Source organism: Ambystoma mexicanum, chromosome 6q (assembly GCF_040938575.1).
Source record: "Ambystoma mexicanum isolate Mex_15411 chromosome 6q, UKY_AmexF1_1, whole genome shotgun sequence".
NCBI lineage: Eukaryota > Metazoa > Chordata > Amphibia > Caudata > Ambystomatidae > Ambystoma > Ambystoma mexicanum.
In genome coordinates, this window is record NC_090937.1 from 36,838,409 (window position 1) to 36,852,679 (window position 14,271).

The 14,271-nt window shown below is 47.6% G+C and overlaps 1 protein-coding gene across 15 annotated transcripts in view; it reads right to left on the reverse strand.

Annotated features, from left to right (window-relative positions):
* Nucleotides 1-14,271, reverse strand: part of MAPK10 (mitogen-activated protein kinase 10) — a 928,972-nt gene that overhangs the window by 160,420 nt on the left and 754,281 nt on the right. For all 15 annotated transcript variants that reach the window (XM_069630429.1, XM_069630427.1, XM_069630418.1 and 12 more), the window contains exon 11: nt 12,205-12,329. In XM_069630429.1, the coding sequence (XP_069486530.1) occupies nt 12,205-12,329 (125 nt within the window). The remainder of the gene's footprint in view (nt 1-12,204; nt 12,330-14,271) is intronic.

A 14,271-nucleotide genomic window follows, 5' to 3' on the forward strand; every position in this document is an offset into this window, starting at 1 on the left:
GAAGTCCTACACGCGATTGGCCTGGGCGCGTGTATTTCAGGGGTGCGCGAGAAGTTCCACACGCGATTGGCCTGTGTACGCGATTCCATTGGACCAAAGGCCCTGACAGCGCAGGTGCGTCTGTGTTGTGACACGCGCGGGTGTTTCCCTGTACCCGGGGGAATGTTACAAGACCAAAAACTGCACGTCCGAGTGTCAGCTCGCGTAATTGGAGGACAGGGCCTCAGTGCGTATACGCGGAAGTGACGTTGGACATGTGGTGCGGTTTAAAAGGTACGTGTAATACGTCATTTCCTTGTACGTGCTTCTCATGGAGAGCGAGTGGGTGAAATCTGTACTTCATGTCGGTTCACACGCGATTTACTTCACAGCGTTTCTAGTTCGTACTCCCTGTTACCTCTGTCAGTGTTTTTCTGATTTTCTCTTCGACCTGTTTCCTCAAACAGCGTTGACTTCTCCTTTTGTCCTGTCTCCTCAGACAGTGTACAAATCTTCTTTTGGTGGGGGTGTTGCCAACGCGCACACGCGCGTATTTTTCATGCTCTTTTCCCAGGAAGACGGTGAGTCGCGCACGTATTTACCAACTGTGCTAGCCCCGTGTGTAGCGTACCCCTTCAGAGGTCATTGTAGGCTGCGTGTGACACACATATGTTCATTTTTGTGTTTCTGGGTGCCACAGCGTAGTGCGGGTTCCTTTTCCCACGCACGTGTTCTACGAGGGGTCGCGAGCACGTCATTTTCTGTTTTAGTTGTGCCTGTGCATTGCGTGACCCGTCATCTTTCCCCAGGGGTTCCATACAGCCTTGCTAGAGCACTTGGGTACGAATTCCATCTAGTACCCTACCCCTTTGACCCCCAATTGCCCAGGACAATTGTCTACTGCAACTCCCATACGCACAACTCCATCAGTGCCATGGCTGGGAGGTGAGCAAGCGGTAAGGGTGGCAAAGGTGGCCGAGCCTCAAGAGGTGGGCATGTTGGGCGCAGTAGGGGACGTGGCCAGGATTTGCAGACTACCGCTAGCCCCCCACGTGTGGAGGACCAGTCAGGGACACACATCCCCCCCCCATGGTTGAGGGAAACGTGGCTGACACCATCCCTGCTCAGCCCTTGTTGGACCGGTCCGTTGTGGCACCTGACCTAGCACAGGGTGACTCCCAGGCTGACTTCCAGGTCGCCAAGTCCACGCCACGTGGTACAGGGGCAGCCATGTCATCTGCTTCCCCGAGTTGGCGGGATGGGGAGGCTGCAGGGGCAGCTGCAGCTCTGTCCACCCCAGCTCTGACTCTCCCAGCTAGGACAGTGTTGGTCCCGGTACATCAGACTGAGGTTCCCCCTGCCATCATCACACTTCAGCTAATGCCTGCAGAAAGTCATGTGGTCAGTGTGCCATCGCACACTACTACTACACAGTCCACTGGTGCTCCTGCCTCTAGTGTCCAGAGCGGCGTAGGGCACTCCGGATCCCCACCACCCACAAAAAGAAAGAGGAAGAGTGCTCGTCCAGTACAGGCTGATGACCCCGACATGGCTACACGGTCCGGCACGCGAAGGAAGCCTAGCTTCAATGATGCCGAACTGGATGCACTTGTGCAGTATGTGTCCGAACATGACGCCGTAATGTTGGTCACTTCAGGGTTTAGGTTCACACCTGCTCGACGTCAGGCACACTGGCAGTCCATTGCGGACAGCATAAGTGCCCTTGGGTTTGTGAGGTGCACAGCTGTTGAGTGCTACAAGCGCTGGAACGACCTTAAGCGCAGGGCAAAGAAAAATCTGGCCTCAAGTCATGCCGCAACTCTGGTGACTGGAGGTGGGTCTCCACAAGAGGACATTGAACTCACTCTACATGAGCATGTTGCTGGGACCTACGTCACAGAGGAGCAGATCCAAGGTGTGGGAGAACTGCCAGATTACGAGGCATTGTCCGGTGAGTGCACATGCATGTGTGTGTGATCCATGTGTATGTTGTTTGTGGTAGGGGTTCTGGTTGAGTGCCAGGTCAGGGTGTGTGTGCCTGAGTGTTTTGGGCCACCCATGTGCTTCATCCAATGCATTCGGCGCACCGGGATTTGGGTATTACAGTATCCCTTCTGCCCACAGTAGGCATTTTGCACTACATTGTGCCAGTTGCCCTTGAAGTGGTATCTTGCAACAACAATGTTCCGTATTTAGCTGTGTTCATTCAGGCTGATTGTTGAAATTCACCCGGTTCTACTGCGCATCACTCTGCCCTATTGTCACATATATGACATGCCTATGGTACATGCCATCTGTGTGATGGCATGTGTCATGTATGTGTATTGGACATGCCACTCCCAGGCCAATGTGTGATGGCACTGCTAGCCAGCATGCAGCTAATGTGTTGCTCTTCCATCTTGGTGTCATCAGTGTCTGACATTTTCCTCCCCTTCCAACTCATGGACAGTGCATGCATGGGAGGGTTATAGTCATGTGGGACATGTGTAAATCAAGTACTGGTACTGTAGCTTGTCTGGCCTAATTGCGTGCCATGGTGCTAATGCCTGTTTCCATTTTTTGTCTTTCATGTTTTTGCAGAGGATGACGCACTTGATGCTGTTGAGGGTGAGGAGATGGTGCAGACCCAGGAGGGATCTGAAGCACGACCAGGCACCAGTGGGGGACGTGGTTTGGTGGTGGGGGAGAACCCTCTCTTGCTGCAGGCCATACTGTCCAGGTGTGTCCCTGGCCGCACCTCCCCAGAACTCTTTTTCGGTGTTGATTCGGATGAGACCTATGTGGATTCGCAGGTATGTGTTCATGGAAGGGATACTGTTATGTCAGACCCACCTGCACCAGGGGTAGAGCCCACTATGGGGATGTCAGTGTTGGTAGGTGCGCCTGTGGTGGTTACGGATGCAGGGCCACACTCTGCAACATCTGATCCTGTTCCTGGGCCAGCAGATCAGAGGGGAAATACAGTCCTGCAGCCTCAGGCAGTGCCGACACAGCAAGGTGCAGCTCGCCTTGCCCCAGACAGGTGTGGTGCCCGCCAAAGCGGTGGCCGTCTGCCACCGGGCAATACCGCATGGGAGCAATCCATATACGGTATGGCCAACCAACAGGCAGCATCATCAGAAATGATTGCTCAAGCCATGGAGAGGGTGGCCACTTCCATGGTCCCCCCAGAAAGGCAGATGGTGCTACTACAGCAGGCAACAGACTCCATTTGCCAATCAGTCAGGGAGGACATGTTGGCGTCCAACAGGGACAGACAGGCGGCCCTGGACAATCTGAGGGAATCAATTTCTCTAGATGCCCAGGGACAGAGGGAAGCCCTGAGGGGAGAGGTCCGGCACCTCAGGCAGACTCTTGTGGACCATAAGGCTTCCACTGTCACCAGGACGGAACAGCTGCTGGAGCGCGTCACCCGTACGCTCTCAGCAGAGATGCAGGCAACTCGGGCGGAGGCCCGGGCAACTCGGGCGGAGGTCCGGGCAACACGTCGGGTGTTGCATGGGGATCTCCGCACCATATCCCTCCAGAACGAGGCCTTCCACACCCGCATGCTTGCTGCCATGGAGGACCAAACTAGGGCTTTGCGTGGGCTGCCTCCCATAGCACCACCACCTCCTGTGGCAGCAGCAGCAGAGGTTGAGGAGAGCGAATCCAGCAGTGAATCTCTCACGATTTAGTAGCCGTGCAGGCCATGAGCCCATGGAGGTGTTTTTTTTTCCCAACATTCACACAGGTGGCTGTTGGTGGGCACCCTGTCCTCGGACCTCCTGGGTGGCCTCCCCGACCCACCCTGGCCCACACATGGCCATTTTTGATTTTTTTGTTGCAGTGTGTTGCCTTGTGTGGCTCCCGTGGGCATCCACTGTATTCTGGCTGGGCACATGCAGGCTTGTCCTGAGTTTGGGTTAGATGCTTGGGCTCGTGAGACACACACCCCTCCTGATTCCCGTTTCCATGGGCTTGCAAAGGGTGTGCCCAAGTGACAGTGACTTACACAGTGACGTTGGACTCCCACGACATGTGTGGGCAGTCTGTAGTCAATGCTGTGTATACATTCCTAGAGCATATTGTTGTTGTATTGTGCACTGCATGGTGTATGCTGATGTGTGCTTGTGCATCCATGTCTCCCTCCTAATTTGCAGGTTCATTCCTCATGTCTTCACAAGGCCGTCCACTTTGGAGATGGAGTTCATGTTGTGAGCAGTGGACTTCCAGATGTGCGTGGCAACAACACTGTACAGTTGAAGGTGGTGGATGTGCTGGCATTCTCATGTTGTAAGACTACGTATCCTTTACCTTAGTACTGTCATGTTTATGCTATGTCGATTGTATTGTGGTAAGTATTTGGTCATGTGTGTTGTTATTTCTACATTTATGTGGGCATATTGTGTGTGGCCAGTTTCCATTAGGGACACTGTACTTTGTGACATGTGTCATGTTTGGGGATGACTTTGTTTGCTCTCACATGGCATGTCATGCCATGGTGTGTTGGGTGGAGGTGCTGGGCAGGGGTTGGGTGACATGGCACTGTTGTCATGTTGTATCTTGCAAGGGGGTCATGGTTTTAGCAGCATAGAAGTGTGTCTTTTGAACACAGCATTGGTGGTGTTTGTGTAGGTAGGGAAGCACACAATGGAACACTTCCAGATGTACAATCTCAGGCTGGTATGGTTGTGACAGTTGACTGTCCATTGACACATCATAATTGTCAGTTACAATCATCATTGATTGTCAGCTGGTATGTGCCAGGGCTGTGTGCACTCCACAGGGGTGTGATTTTATGTGAAGTAATTAGCCACGAGCTGCGTACGGGCTGCCTCACCCCGTGCCCTTTCCCCTCCCATGCGCAGCGGGCATGCATGTGGTTGGGGATGTGGGTGCACCACCATGTCTACGGCCAGGCCCCGGCGTGTTGCAATGTTGTGCAGGACACATGCTGCCACTATGATCCTGCACACTACTGGGGGAGCGTATAACAGCTGCCCGCCAGAACGGTCAAGGGAGCGGAAGCGTGACTTGAGCACTCCGAATCTGCGCTCCACAATGCCCCGGGTTGCAATGTGGGCTGTGTTGTATCTTACCTGGGGTGGCGTGGTGGGGTTCCGAATTGGCGTCATCATGTGGGTGCTGAGAGGGTAGGCACTGTCCCCTGGGGAGGTGGTGATGGGTATCATTAGTGGGGTTGTGACATTACTCAGTATCTGACATGCATGCATGCGCAGTGGCATTAATACTCACCGAGCAGCCATGTATCACCATGCCGCCCAGCTTCTATGTCCCGGTTTAGGGTAGACATTCTGTAGATGAAACTGTCGTGGGTGGAGCCTGGATAGTTGGCGTATACTGAGGTGATGATTCCCTTGGCATCACATACTACCTGGACGTTGATGGAATGCCAGTGCTTGCGGTTTCGATAGATGTGCTCAGTTGCCCTGGGGGCACGTAGAGCCACATGGGTGCAATCAATGGCACCTAGCACTTTGGGGAATTGTGCCACCCTGTAGTAATCCTGGGCGACAGCCTGCCTTTCTGCAGGTGTTTTGGGCAGGTATATGTGCCTGTGGACTGATGGGCGTGCAGTGATGATGGCCAAGACCTGGTGTAGGCAGCGTGACTGCGTGGCCTGTGACACCCCCCCACTATGGCACTTGTCCCCTGAAATGATCCAGTGGCCAAGAAGTGCAGTACATTGAGGACCTTCTCCAGGGGGCTGAGTGCTTGGGAGCACAGGATGGTTGATGTGAGGTCATCCTCCCACTCACTGACCAGGTCAAGTATTATGTGAGGTGGAAACCTGTACCTCCCATACACATGGTCATCAGGCTGGTTCTGGGTGTAAAAATTCTGGCCCTGACTATCCTCCTCCTCCTCCTGCGGTATCCCACGAAATACCCGCACCCAGCCCAATCGCGTGTAAAACTTCTCGCGCACCCCTGAAATACCCGCACCCAGCCCAATCGCGTGTGAAACTTCTCACGCACCCCTGGAATACACGCACACGCTCCCCCAGGCCCGATCGCGTGTGAGACTTCTCGCGCACCCCTGAAATACACGTACCCAGCCCATTCGCGTGTGGAACTTCTCACGCACCCCTGAAATACAGGCACACGCTCCCCCAGGCCCGATTGCGTGTTCCCGAAACCCATAATACACGTTCCCCGCTTTGCGTTTGCTGTTTACCAGTCCAGTGAACTGGTCCAGGGTTGGCGCAGCCCTTGGCGATGGTTTTGCGATCTTGATGGCTTTTCCTTGCGCGAAGGCGTTCTTGGGGGCGTAACTGGCGCTGCTGCAGGCTCGCTGCGCCACTCTGCGCCACGTCTGCTTTTGGAGGCGAGAATCCATGAATACGCTGTGCGCGGAAATTGATTTTATCGCACGCGGCTGGCGCAGACATTCGCACGGGCACGCTGTGCGCCAGCCGCGTGCGACACTTTTGTGAGGAATTACATGAATCGGCCTGAAAATGTTACTTGACCCAAGTTTAGGCATTGATTATTCAGATGGGTGTTTTACACCTATAATCACCTACTGTTTCTACTGCATATTCAATGGGGATCAAATTTGCATGAAAATAAATTAGCTTTTGCTTTGCACACTGGAAAGAGTAACGATTAAACCAGGTCATGTAAAATGTCGTCTATGTGCCATCCCTCTTGAGTTTTGTGAACAGCAAACTGGCAAGAAACTCACTTTTCTGACACAAATGGCATCAACATTGGCAGGGTATTCAACAATTAAGTGATTCTGCATCAATCAAACAGGCAGAAATACAATGAGGAGTACTGATTCCGCCACTTTCTGCAGCCTGTCCTCATTAACTAGGCACTGGCAGAATAGAACTTAGCTATCAGTACAGACATGGACTATTTTCCTTTTGATGGATTTTTGCGGCATTGTTAATTATAATAGGCATAAGTAGCTGATCAGCTTACACAAGTTTTATTGAGCTCTCTTGATTGTAAATAAGCTCTTAAAGAGGGAGTTGCTACATTTAAATGACGCTCATGTCTTGGGGCACTAGTGCTGTGGGTACAAGCAATCGGAAAAATTGACATATATTTATCTATCAGATAAATCACAAGGAGAAGCATATGCATACAACTATACATTTACACCTTTTAGTGGCATTTTTGATATTTGTGTGGCACATTTGAAATTCGTTTTACACAAGTGCAAAATCTCTAAAAGCTCAGGGGTCTGAGACGCACCCAACACTTAGACTGAGAAAGGGGTGACAGGGTAAACAAACTATGTGGGTCTTTCTTAAGAGAAAGGCCCATTAGCACTGTGTAGGGAGATTAGATCTGTTCTCTGGATCTTTCATTCCTTTCCTTGTGCCCATACTCTAAATGCTGCTGCATGCACCAGGCTGTTTAATGTACCAAACCTGTATTTAATGCTCACATTACTGGTCATGTGCTGTGTATTTCTGCATGGTATGCTTGTTTTGGTTTTTGTTTAACTTTGTTTTCATTTTCTATAGTAAATGTTACATGGGAGAACAGAAAGTGTAGACAATTGAGGCCAAGAGCACATTGTCAGACGTGCCATTTAAGCCACTCTATTCAATGGCATGTGACATATCATGGCCAGTACAATGTGTTACCTCCATACATGGTTGTGTAGGTATGCCATCGATCACCTATGTCAAAGCTCTGCAACCTGTGGCTTACCAGATGTTTTGGATCACAACTCTCATGGTCCCTTGTCATTGACCATGCCAGATAGTGCTAATGTATTCCAAACTGTCTGGAGAACCAAATATTGCGGACCCCAAATGTCTGTGTATTACTTTTCCATAGGCAGTTTGGACAGTGATGTCACACAACACACAGTTCTTGCGTGGTAACTGATTTAAAGCATTATTTCAATATTTGATTGTTTCACCTTCTGTGATTCTCCTTCAATGTCAGACCTTCAAATAACGGTACATTAAAGTAAGAGCTTGTTATAGTTGCCTCTTTATTGGTGGCATGGCACTGTATCTTCAAGACTGAAGTAATGTCCTTTGGAAAAACATGGCAGGAAAAAGGTGGAAACTATCCAATGGCCAATACAGTCCTTAATCATGAAGATACAATATTGTGTTGCAAGATTTGTCAAGCAGAAGTTTGGCCTGTCCACACAAGGTTCTTTTTTTAGCGATTCTCAAAGTTATTCTTGCCCATGGAGTTCACGGAAATGCCCCCCGTTCTTAAAAAGAGAACTTTGTCCTGATTCATCTAACACATGCATTTGATGCTGCAGATGGGATCAATCAAGAGTTTACTTTATGAAAATTCAGAGATTTCAGGGTGAAAATGATATGATCTTTTTTCTTGACAGAGGGATAAGGTTGCTGAATGCATCTGCAGAGAATGTATCCATTTCGGATTATATTTTCTAACTTGTACTTGGTCGAAACAGGGATAGCCTAGGGCAAATGGCATTCTAGCAAAGCCGTCTTTTTCGTATATTGCTAATCTTGAAAACCACATGTCGGATTTTATTTTATGTGGGTGTTGTGAGAAACCTGAGGGTATTCTCCCCGGCCAGCCTCGAGACTCCCTTATTCAGGTGGCCTGGAGAGAACCGATGCCCACAAACGCCAACTCTAGGATAGTGAGAGAGAGAGGGGATCACTTGGATGGGGAAACCCAGTGTTGAGCTTGGGAAAATAGCTTGGGAGAGACGTTGCATTATACCAGGGAGGAAGGTGAGAAGGGGAAGTCTATGAAGCTGTTGTAGGCTGCTCCAAATCCACCCCCCCTTCCTCCAATAAATCCCCCTCATCCAAAGCCAACAAACCACCCACCTATGGTAAACCCTTTAAGAATACAAACCCCAGTGCCGTGGGAAACTACATTTCCCAGAATCCCAGTATTTCTGTTACATACCCGAACACTCCCAGTCATCCTCCTTCCCAACCATTTAAATATTATTTCCCGCACTCGCAACCTGCTCTGAAAAACACTATCGTCCCCACAAACCCCATGTTTATTTCATAATAATAATCCCAGTCATTTCCGGTTGCTTCACAAAACCTACCAATCTCACCCTTCTTAGTTTATCAAAAACCCTACAGAGAAAGATATAATTTCCTATAACATCTTTTACCACGCATATCACATAGGATACACAAGCACTCTACCACCTTCCAGTTTCAACCCAAACACTTCCTTGCAATGTAAAAAGACTAATGTTAAACCTATTTAGCCGACATGTCCCAACCCGAGGGTCAGGCACAGTCAGGCAATTGATCAGAATCACACACAGCTGACAGTCCTTTCCCTTTCCCTGGCAGGTCTGGCAGTTCAAGAGGTGGAGAAAGGCAGCAAATATCGAGAGGCTGACAAGGATAGACACAACCTTGCCCTTTTCGATGCAGACCTCCGAAACGTCTGCAGAGGGAATCGTAAGACCAAGGACAATAGCCTGAGTGTGCTGCAACAGATATCAAAGGTACACAGAGCATGTCGACGCTGAGAAGCGGGAGCAAGGGATATTCCTGCTACTGTGGTACCGGCCTTGACTCCAGTTATGAAGAGAGCCAATCGGTTCATCACAGGCTGTGAATTGAGCGGAGAGCCGATAAGAGTCCGGCTTGTGGTGGATGAAAGACACAAAGTGGCAAAATGCACTAAATTCAAAAGAACTGTGAAGTGTAGAGGGGAGACAGCTGCAGAGAGAACCGGCTATCTCGAGAGACTTTGGTCGATCCCTGTGTGAATGAAAACTACAGAAACCAGAAAGCCATAGGAGATCCGCCAAGATGGGTCTAAGTGGTCACACAGGCGGTCTTGTAAAATCCCTGTACAATCGAAAGACTTTGATCTAGAAACTGTGTGAGAGCAAGGGAAGTGAATCCTGCATTGAGAGAAAGCACGCAAGGGTTGTGAATCTTGCATTGAGAAAAAGTAAGGGATGTGAATCCTGCAACACTTGAAAGTAAAGTGAATATGAAGTTAGCACAAGTGAACCCGACTGAGGGATGCTGATGAAGAGGGGGCAAGTCTAAAGTCCCAAGGAACAGTGTGTTGTCAAAACCGTGAACCCAACTGAGGGATGCCCACTATGAACTGATTAAAAATACATTAAAATGTGAGAACGTTCCGAGCCTGAACGAAGGAGATCCAGGGGTGAAGCCCTCACCCAAGTATTGGCAGTCAAGAAGGGTCTGAACCCGACCGAGGGAGATCGTGGGGTGAAGTTATCATCCAAACTTCATTGAGAAGAGAAATTATATGTAAATTAAGGAACACTATAAGTGAAGAGTCAGCACCCAGAAGAGGGGGACCCCAGGGTGAAACATTATCACCCTAACAAAATTTCATTTGTTGAAGGAACCTTTTGGTCTGAACTTTATTTTGGAACCTGACAGGCCCTTGAAAGCGAGAGAAAATGGCTGTCTCGGGTCCTGATATTATAAAGGAACTTTAAAGTGATTTGTGTCCAGAGGAGGGGAATCCCAGGTAGAAAGTCGTCACCCGAAGCCCGTGGAAACTAGACTGTTCATTTGATTGGTTGGAACTGTTGTCTCGTGCTGGAGAAGTCTGAGGCTTTACTGTGCTCCAAGCTCCCATTTTACCATATGTGCAAAACATGGGGAAGGGAGACCTAAGCTACCGCATCCTGACATATTGTTTAAGAACGCTCCTTTCTTTTCTTGAAAATTATCCCACACCCTTTTTTTGAATTAGTTGTAAGGTTTGGCAATATGTTTCTCAGTATAGGACCTTATTATTTGACAGGACACCACTAGGACTGCTTTATTTTTTTTGATGGTTAATGCTTGTTCTCATCTTAGATTTAGGGTTAGATTAGGCATTTTTCCAACCGCAATACAGCATTCATTGTTCAATAAACACCCTTGAACTGCGATAACTTGTGTCTGTCTTTACTGTTGCCACAATGAGTTCCCCACAGTGGTAACCTCATTTGTAATATCTATCTTTGATCACTCCTTCGGGGGACTTCTAATGAGGGGACCTCTCTGTGTTACCCCCTTTCACTGCTCATTCTGTGCATCCCCTCACCTGTTTGTGCGTGTGCAAGTTGTTTACCTTACACCCAAGCAACCTAAAATAAAATACATAACATAACATAGCAAATTGCTGTGAGTAAGGGGGAACTGAACCCGCTGTATACAAGATTACAACCAAAAGAGGAGATAAATGCACAAGGAGCATTTGCCTAACAGCAGAAAACTTGACTACTAGATTGGCTACACCAGAGAAGGCGTTGTGGCCACCTATTAACATTGAAGTAGAAGGAACAAGAATCCATATTTTCTAAGAATACTAATGAAGCCCACACAGAGTGAAATTTCGACCTATATAAGTTTAAAAATGATCATTAGAATTGCCTTGACAAAGCCCGGGGGTGGGGGGCAAACCAAGATTAAATATTTACAAAGGGAATACTCCTAGGATTGTACAACTTATTTTGTAACAAAAATGACATGTTTTTGTATGATATCGGTAATACAACTCTGTGTACTAAATTCCTGCTATATCTTCATTGTGATAAAGTACTCATATACAGGGATACTCCTTTTTCAATATTTACTGTCGGGCACTAGGTTGTGGGCCCTCATCCCTGCACAGCAGTTCCGAAAAGCCAATTAGCTACCTTAGTGGTGCAGCCTTTATAGTTCTGACAACCAATCCATTCTAGAACATACATCACATATATTTGGGGCACATGTGCTTCTCTCTGTGTTATCAGGTGTGTTTAGTGCACCTACATGTTGGACCACATTCACAAAGCTTTGCACTGGGGCCCATGCAGAGATGCCTCTGAGCATCTCAGATGTCTGCTTGCTCACTGATACCTGATTCCCAAAGCATAAACTGGAAGTACCTCTGGTGATTTACTGAAGGATCTCTGAGATGCTCATGTGCAAATGCATTTCACACAGATATGGGAAAGAACAGCTAGGAGAGGCTTCCGGCACTAACAGATTTGCTCCAATTCCAAGCTTTGTGAATCAGGTATAGGTAGTAGGTGCAAATCAGAGACACTCAAGGACATCTCCTGATTGGCTCCAGTGCAATTCTGTGTGACTCAGGTACACTGTATTTTTATATGGGGGCAAGTCATTTGCCAAGAGTAAAATCTTGTATTAATTAGGAAGGCGTCCAGAGAAATCCCCGTTGCAACATCAGGGACTACCCAACATTGAAAAGTGTAATAATCATGTGTTTCATTCTTGAGGTGTAAAGAAATAAAATGACAATTGCTTACCGCTTCAACTTCTGCAGGGTCATACCAGACATTGATGTATGGGTGCTGCAAGGCTTCATCGACAGATATTCGCTTTGCTGGGTCAATCACCAGCATCTTTGATAAAAGATCCCGGGCTTGGCTGGCTAAAGCAAGCAAGTGACAAAAACAAGCGACACACAGGTTAATGCGTTGCTTTTTCATTAGAGTCCTTCATACGTAAGTGCAGTTAAGCGGGCAACACAACAATATCCAAACAATGCTTGTGATATCACAGTTTGTACATTGATCAGAAATGTAATCTGGAACCACTTGCATAGTTAAAGAGAATCTTCAGCGTGTTGCACTTTGAGCACGTCTTTTCTGATCAAGTTGGCACTTTGGCCATGGGGATCTTTAAATGTCTTGGTTGAGGTGGGGCAACAGATAATCCCCCCTGTTTCCTTTCACATTTGCTTTATACAATGATTTAATTTTTTGGTTGCTATTTTGGTGTCTGGTCCAAGTTGAGAATCCTTGACCGTGTTTTGGCAACAAAGCACGAGCGAGTTCCTGTCATGAAAAACAGCTACCATTGGGTCAAAACAAATATCGCCATTTTATATGGGTGAAAATCCACCCCATCTGCAAAAGATTTCATAAAATTGGGAAGTTGTCCCTGACCTGGACTGCTTTGTCCCCATGCATGTGTTGAAGATTGATGTGCTACTTGTGATCTTCTGCTTACATCTACACATCATGTTTGTGTATGTATGATTGATTGATTGATATTTTATTTCTATCGCGCTCGTACACAAGTGTTTCAGAGCGCGACAAAGCAAGGGATGGGAACAGGTGTGGAGGGTTTTGACCCATGTGGAATCATTAGACGGGGTAAATGTGGGGATTAAGCTGTCGCTGCCCATCATTTTACCCCAGAACAAAAATAAATCATTGGAGTGGGTAAAGATGGGGATGCGCTGTCGCCGCCCATCATTTCATCCCAGAATCCAGGAGAGCTGCGCAGTTGTGCGCACACCAAAATGGGTTGCCAAAGGAGAAACAGTAGCGCCGGTTAGCTCAAAACAGCGCTTCAAAAACCACCCTGGTTTCCCTGAATGCAAGCTTCAAATGCCCATTTTAAACATTGCACATATGCAAAATGTTCACTGAACACCAGCAGACATTTGGCAGAAGGAAATTTTGTGTGCCTACAAAAATCTGGGAAGATGAAGAGCCCAGAACTGTGCTTATAACCAAACTGGCTGAGATATGGAGTCAGCAGTTTTAAGTTTAACTGAACTACAGACATTAAAAATCCAAATGTTTAAAATAAATGAGTGACCTACTTTTGAGTGTCACATAGGCTGCAATTGTTTAAATGTCATAGTTTTAAACTTAGAATCAGCATTCTAGCTGCATATGTAAAAAATTGTTAGTTATTTGAATGCAGAAAACTGGGGAACAGAAATGACATGTGGCTAAAAACTGGCTCAAAGAGATTCCAATTTTGCCTGGCAACTACCCCCATCAGGAGTGAAACTTGATTCACAAGTAACTTCCCAGGCCTGGCTGTTTCCTGCTGGCCACACTAAGGATATGCCATCTCTCTGATAATTGAATTAAGGGGAGCCCCCACAGAATACAGGAGCTCTGAACAATGCAACCCCCTTCACCCAGGCAGATGGTTTATTGCAGATGTCGTAAAACAGCTTCCTCTTGGCAGAAGCTGGGAGGGGCAGGGTCTCTGAGCTTGGCAGAAACTGGAAAGACTGGTTTCTGTACCATGTGACCTGAAAAGACACACCCCGTAGTCAGAATATGGTTTTAGAAAAAGATGAATAACTCATAGTACGGACTTGTGAAAATTATTTAAATGATACCATAATTCTTGTGATTTTTCTGCCCACATTTTAAGACGTGTTAGGACCCGGTGGTATGTTCAGGGGGGTTTTAGCGGAAAAGAGGATATTACTCAAAATGTGTGCATGTGAAAAATCTGACACTTCATCAACTAATGTCCATACTCCTTGCGCACATGTGTGTAAATTTGGGTTAATGTCCGAAATTGCAAAATCAGTTAAAAAGTGCAAATGTTGCCATTTCTGA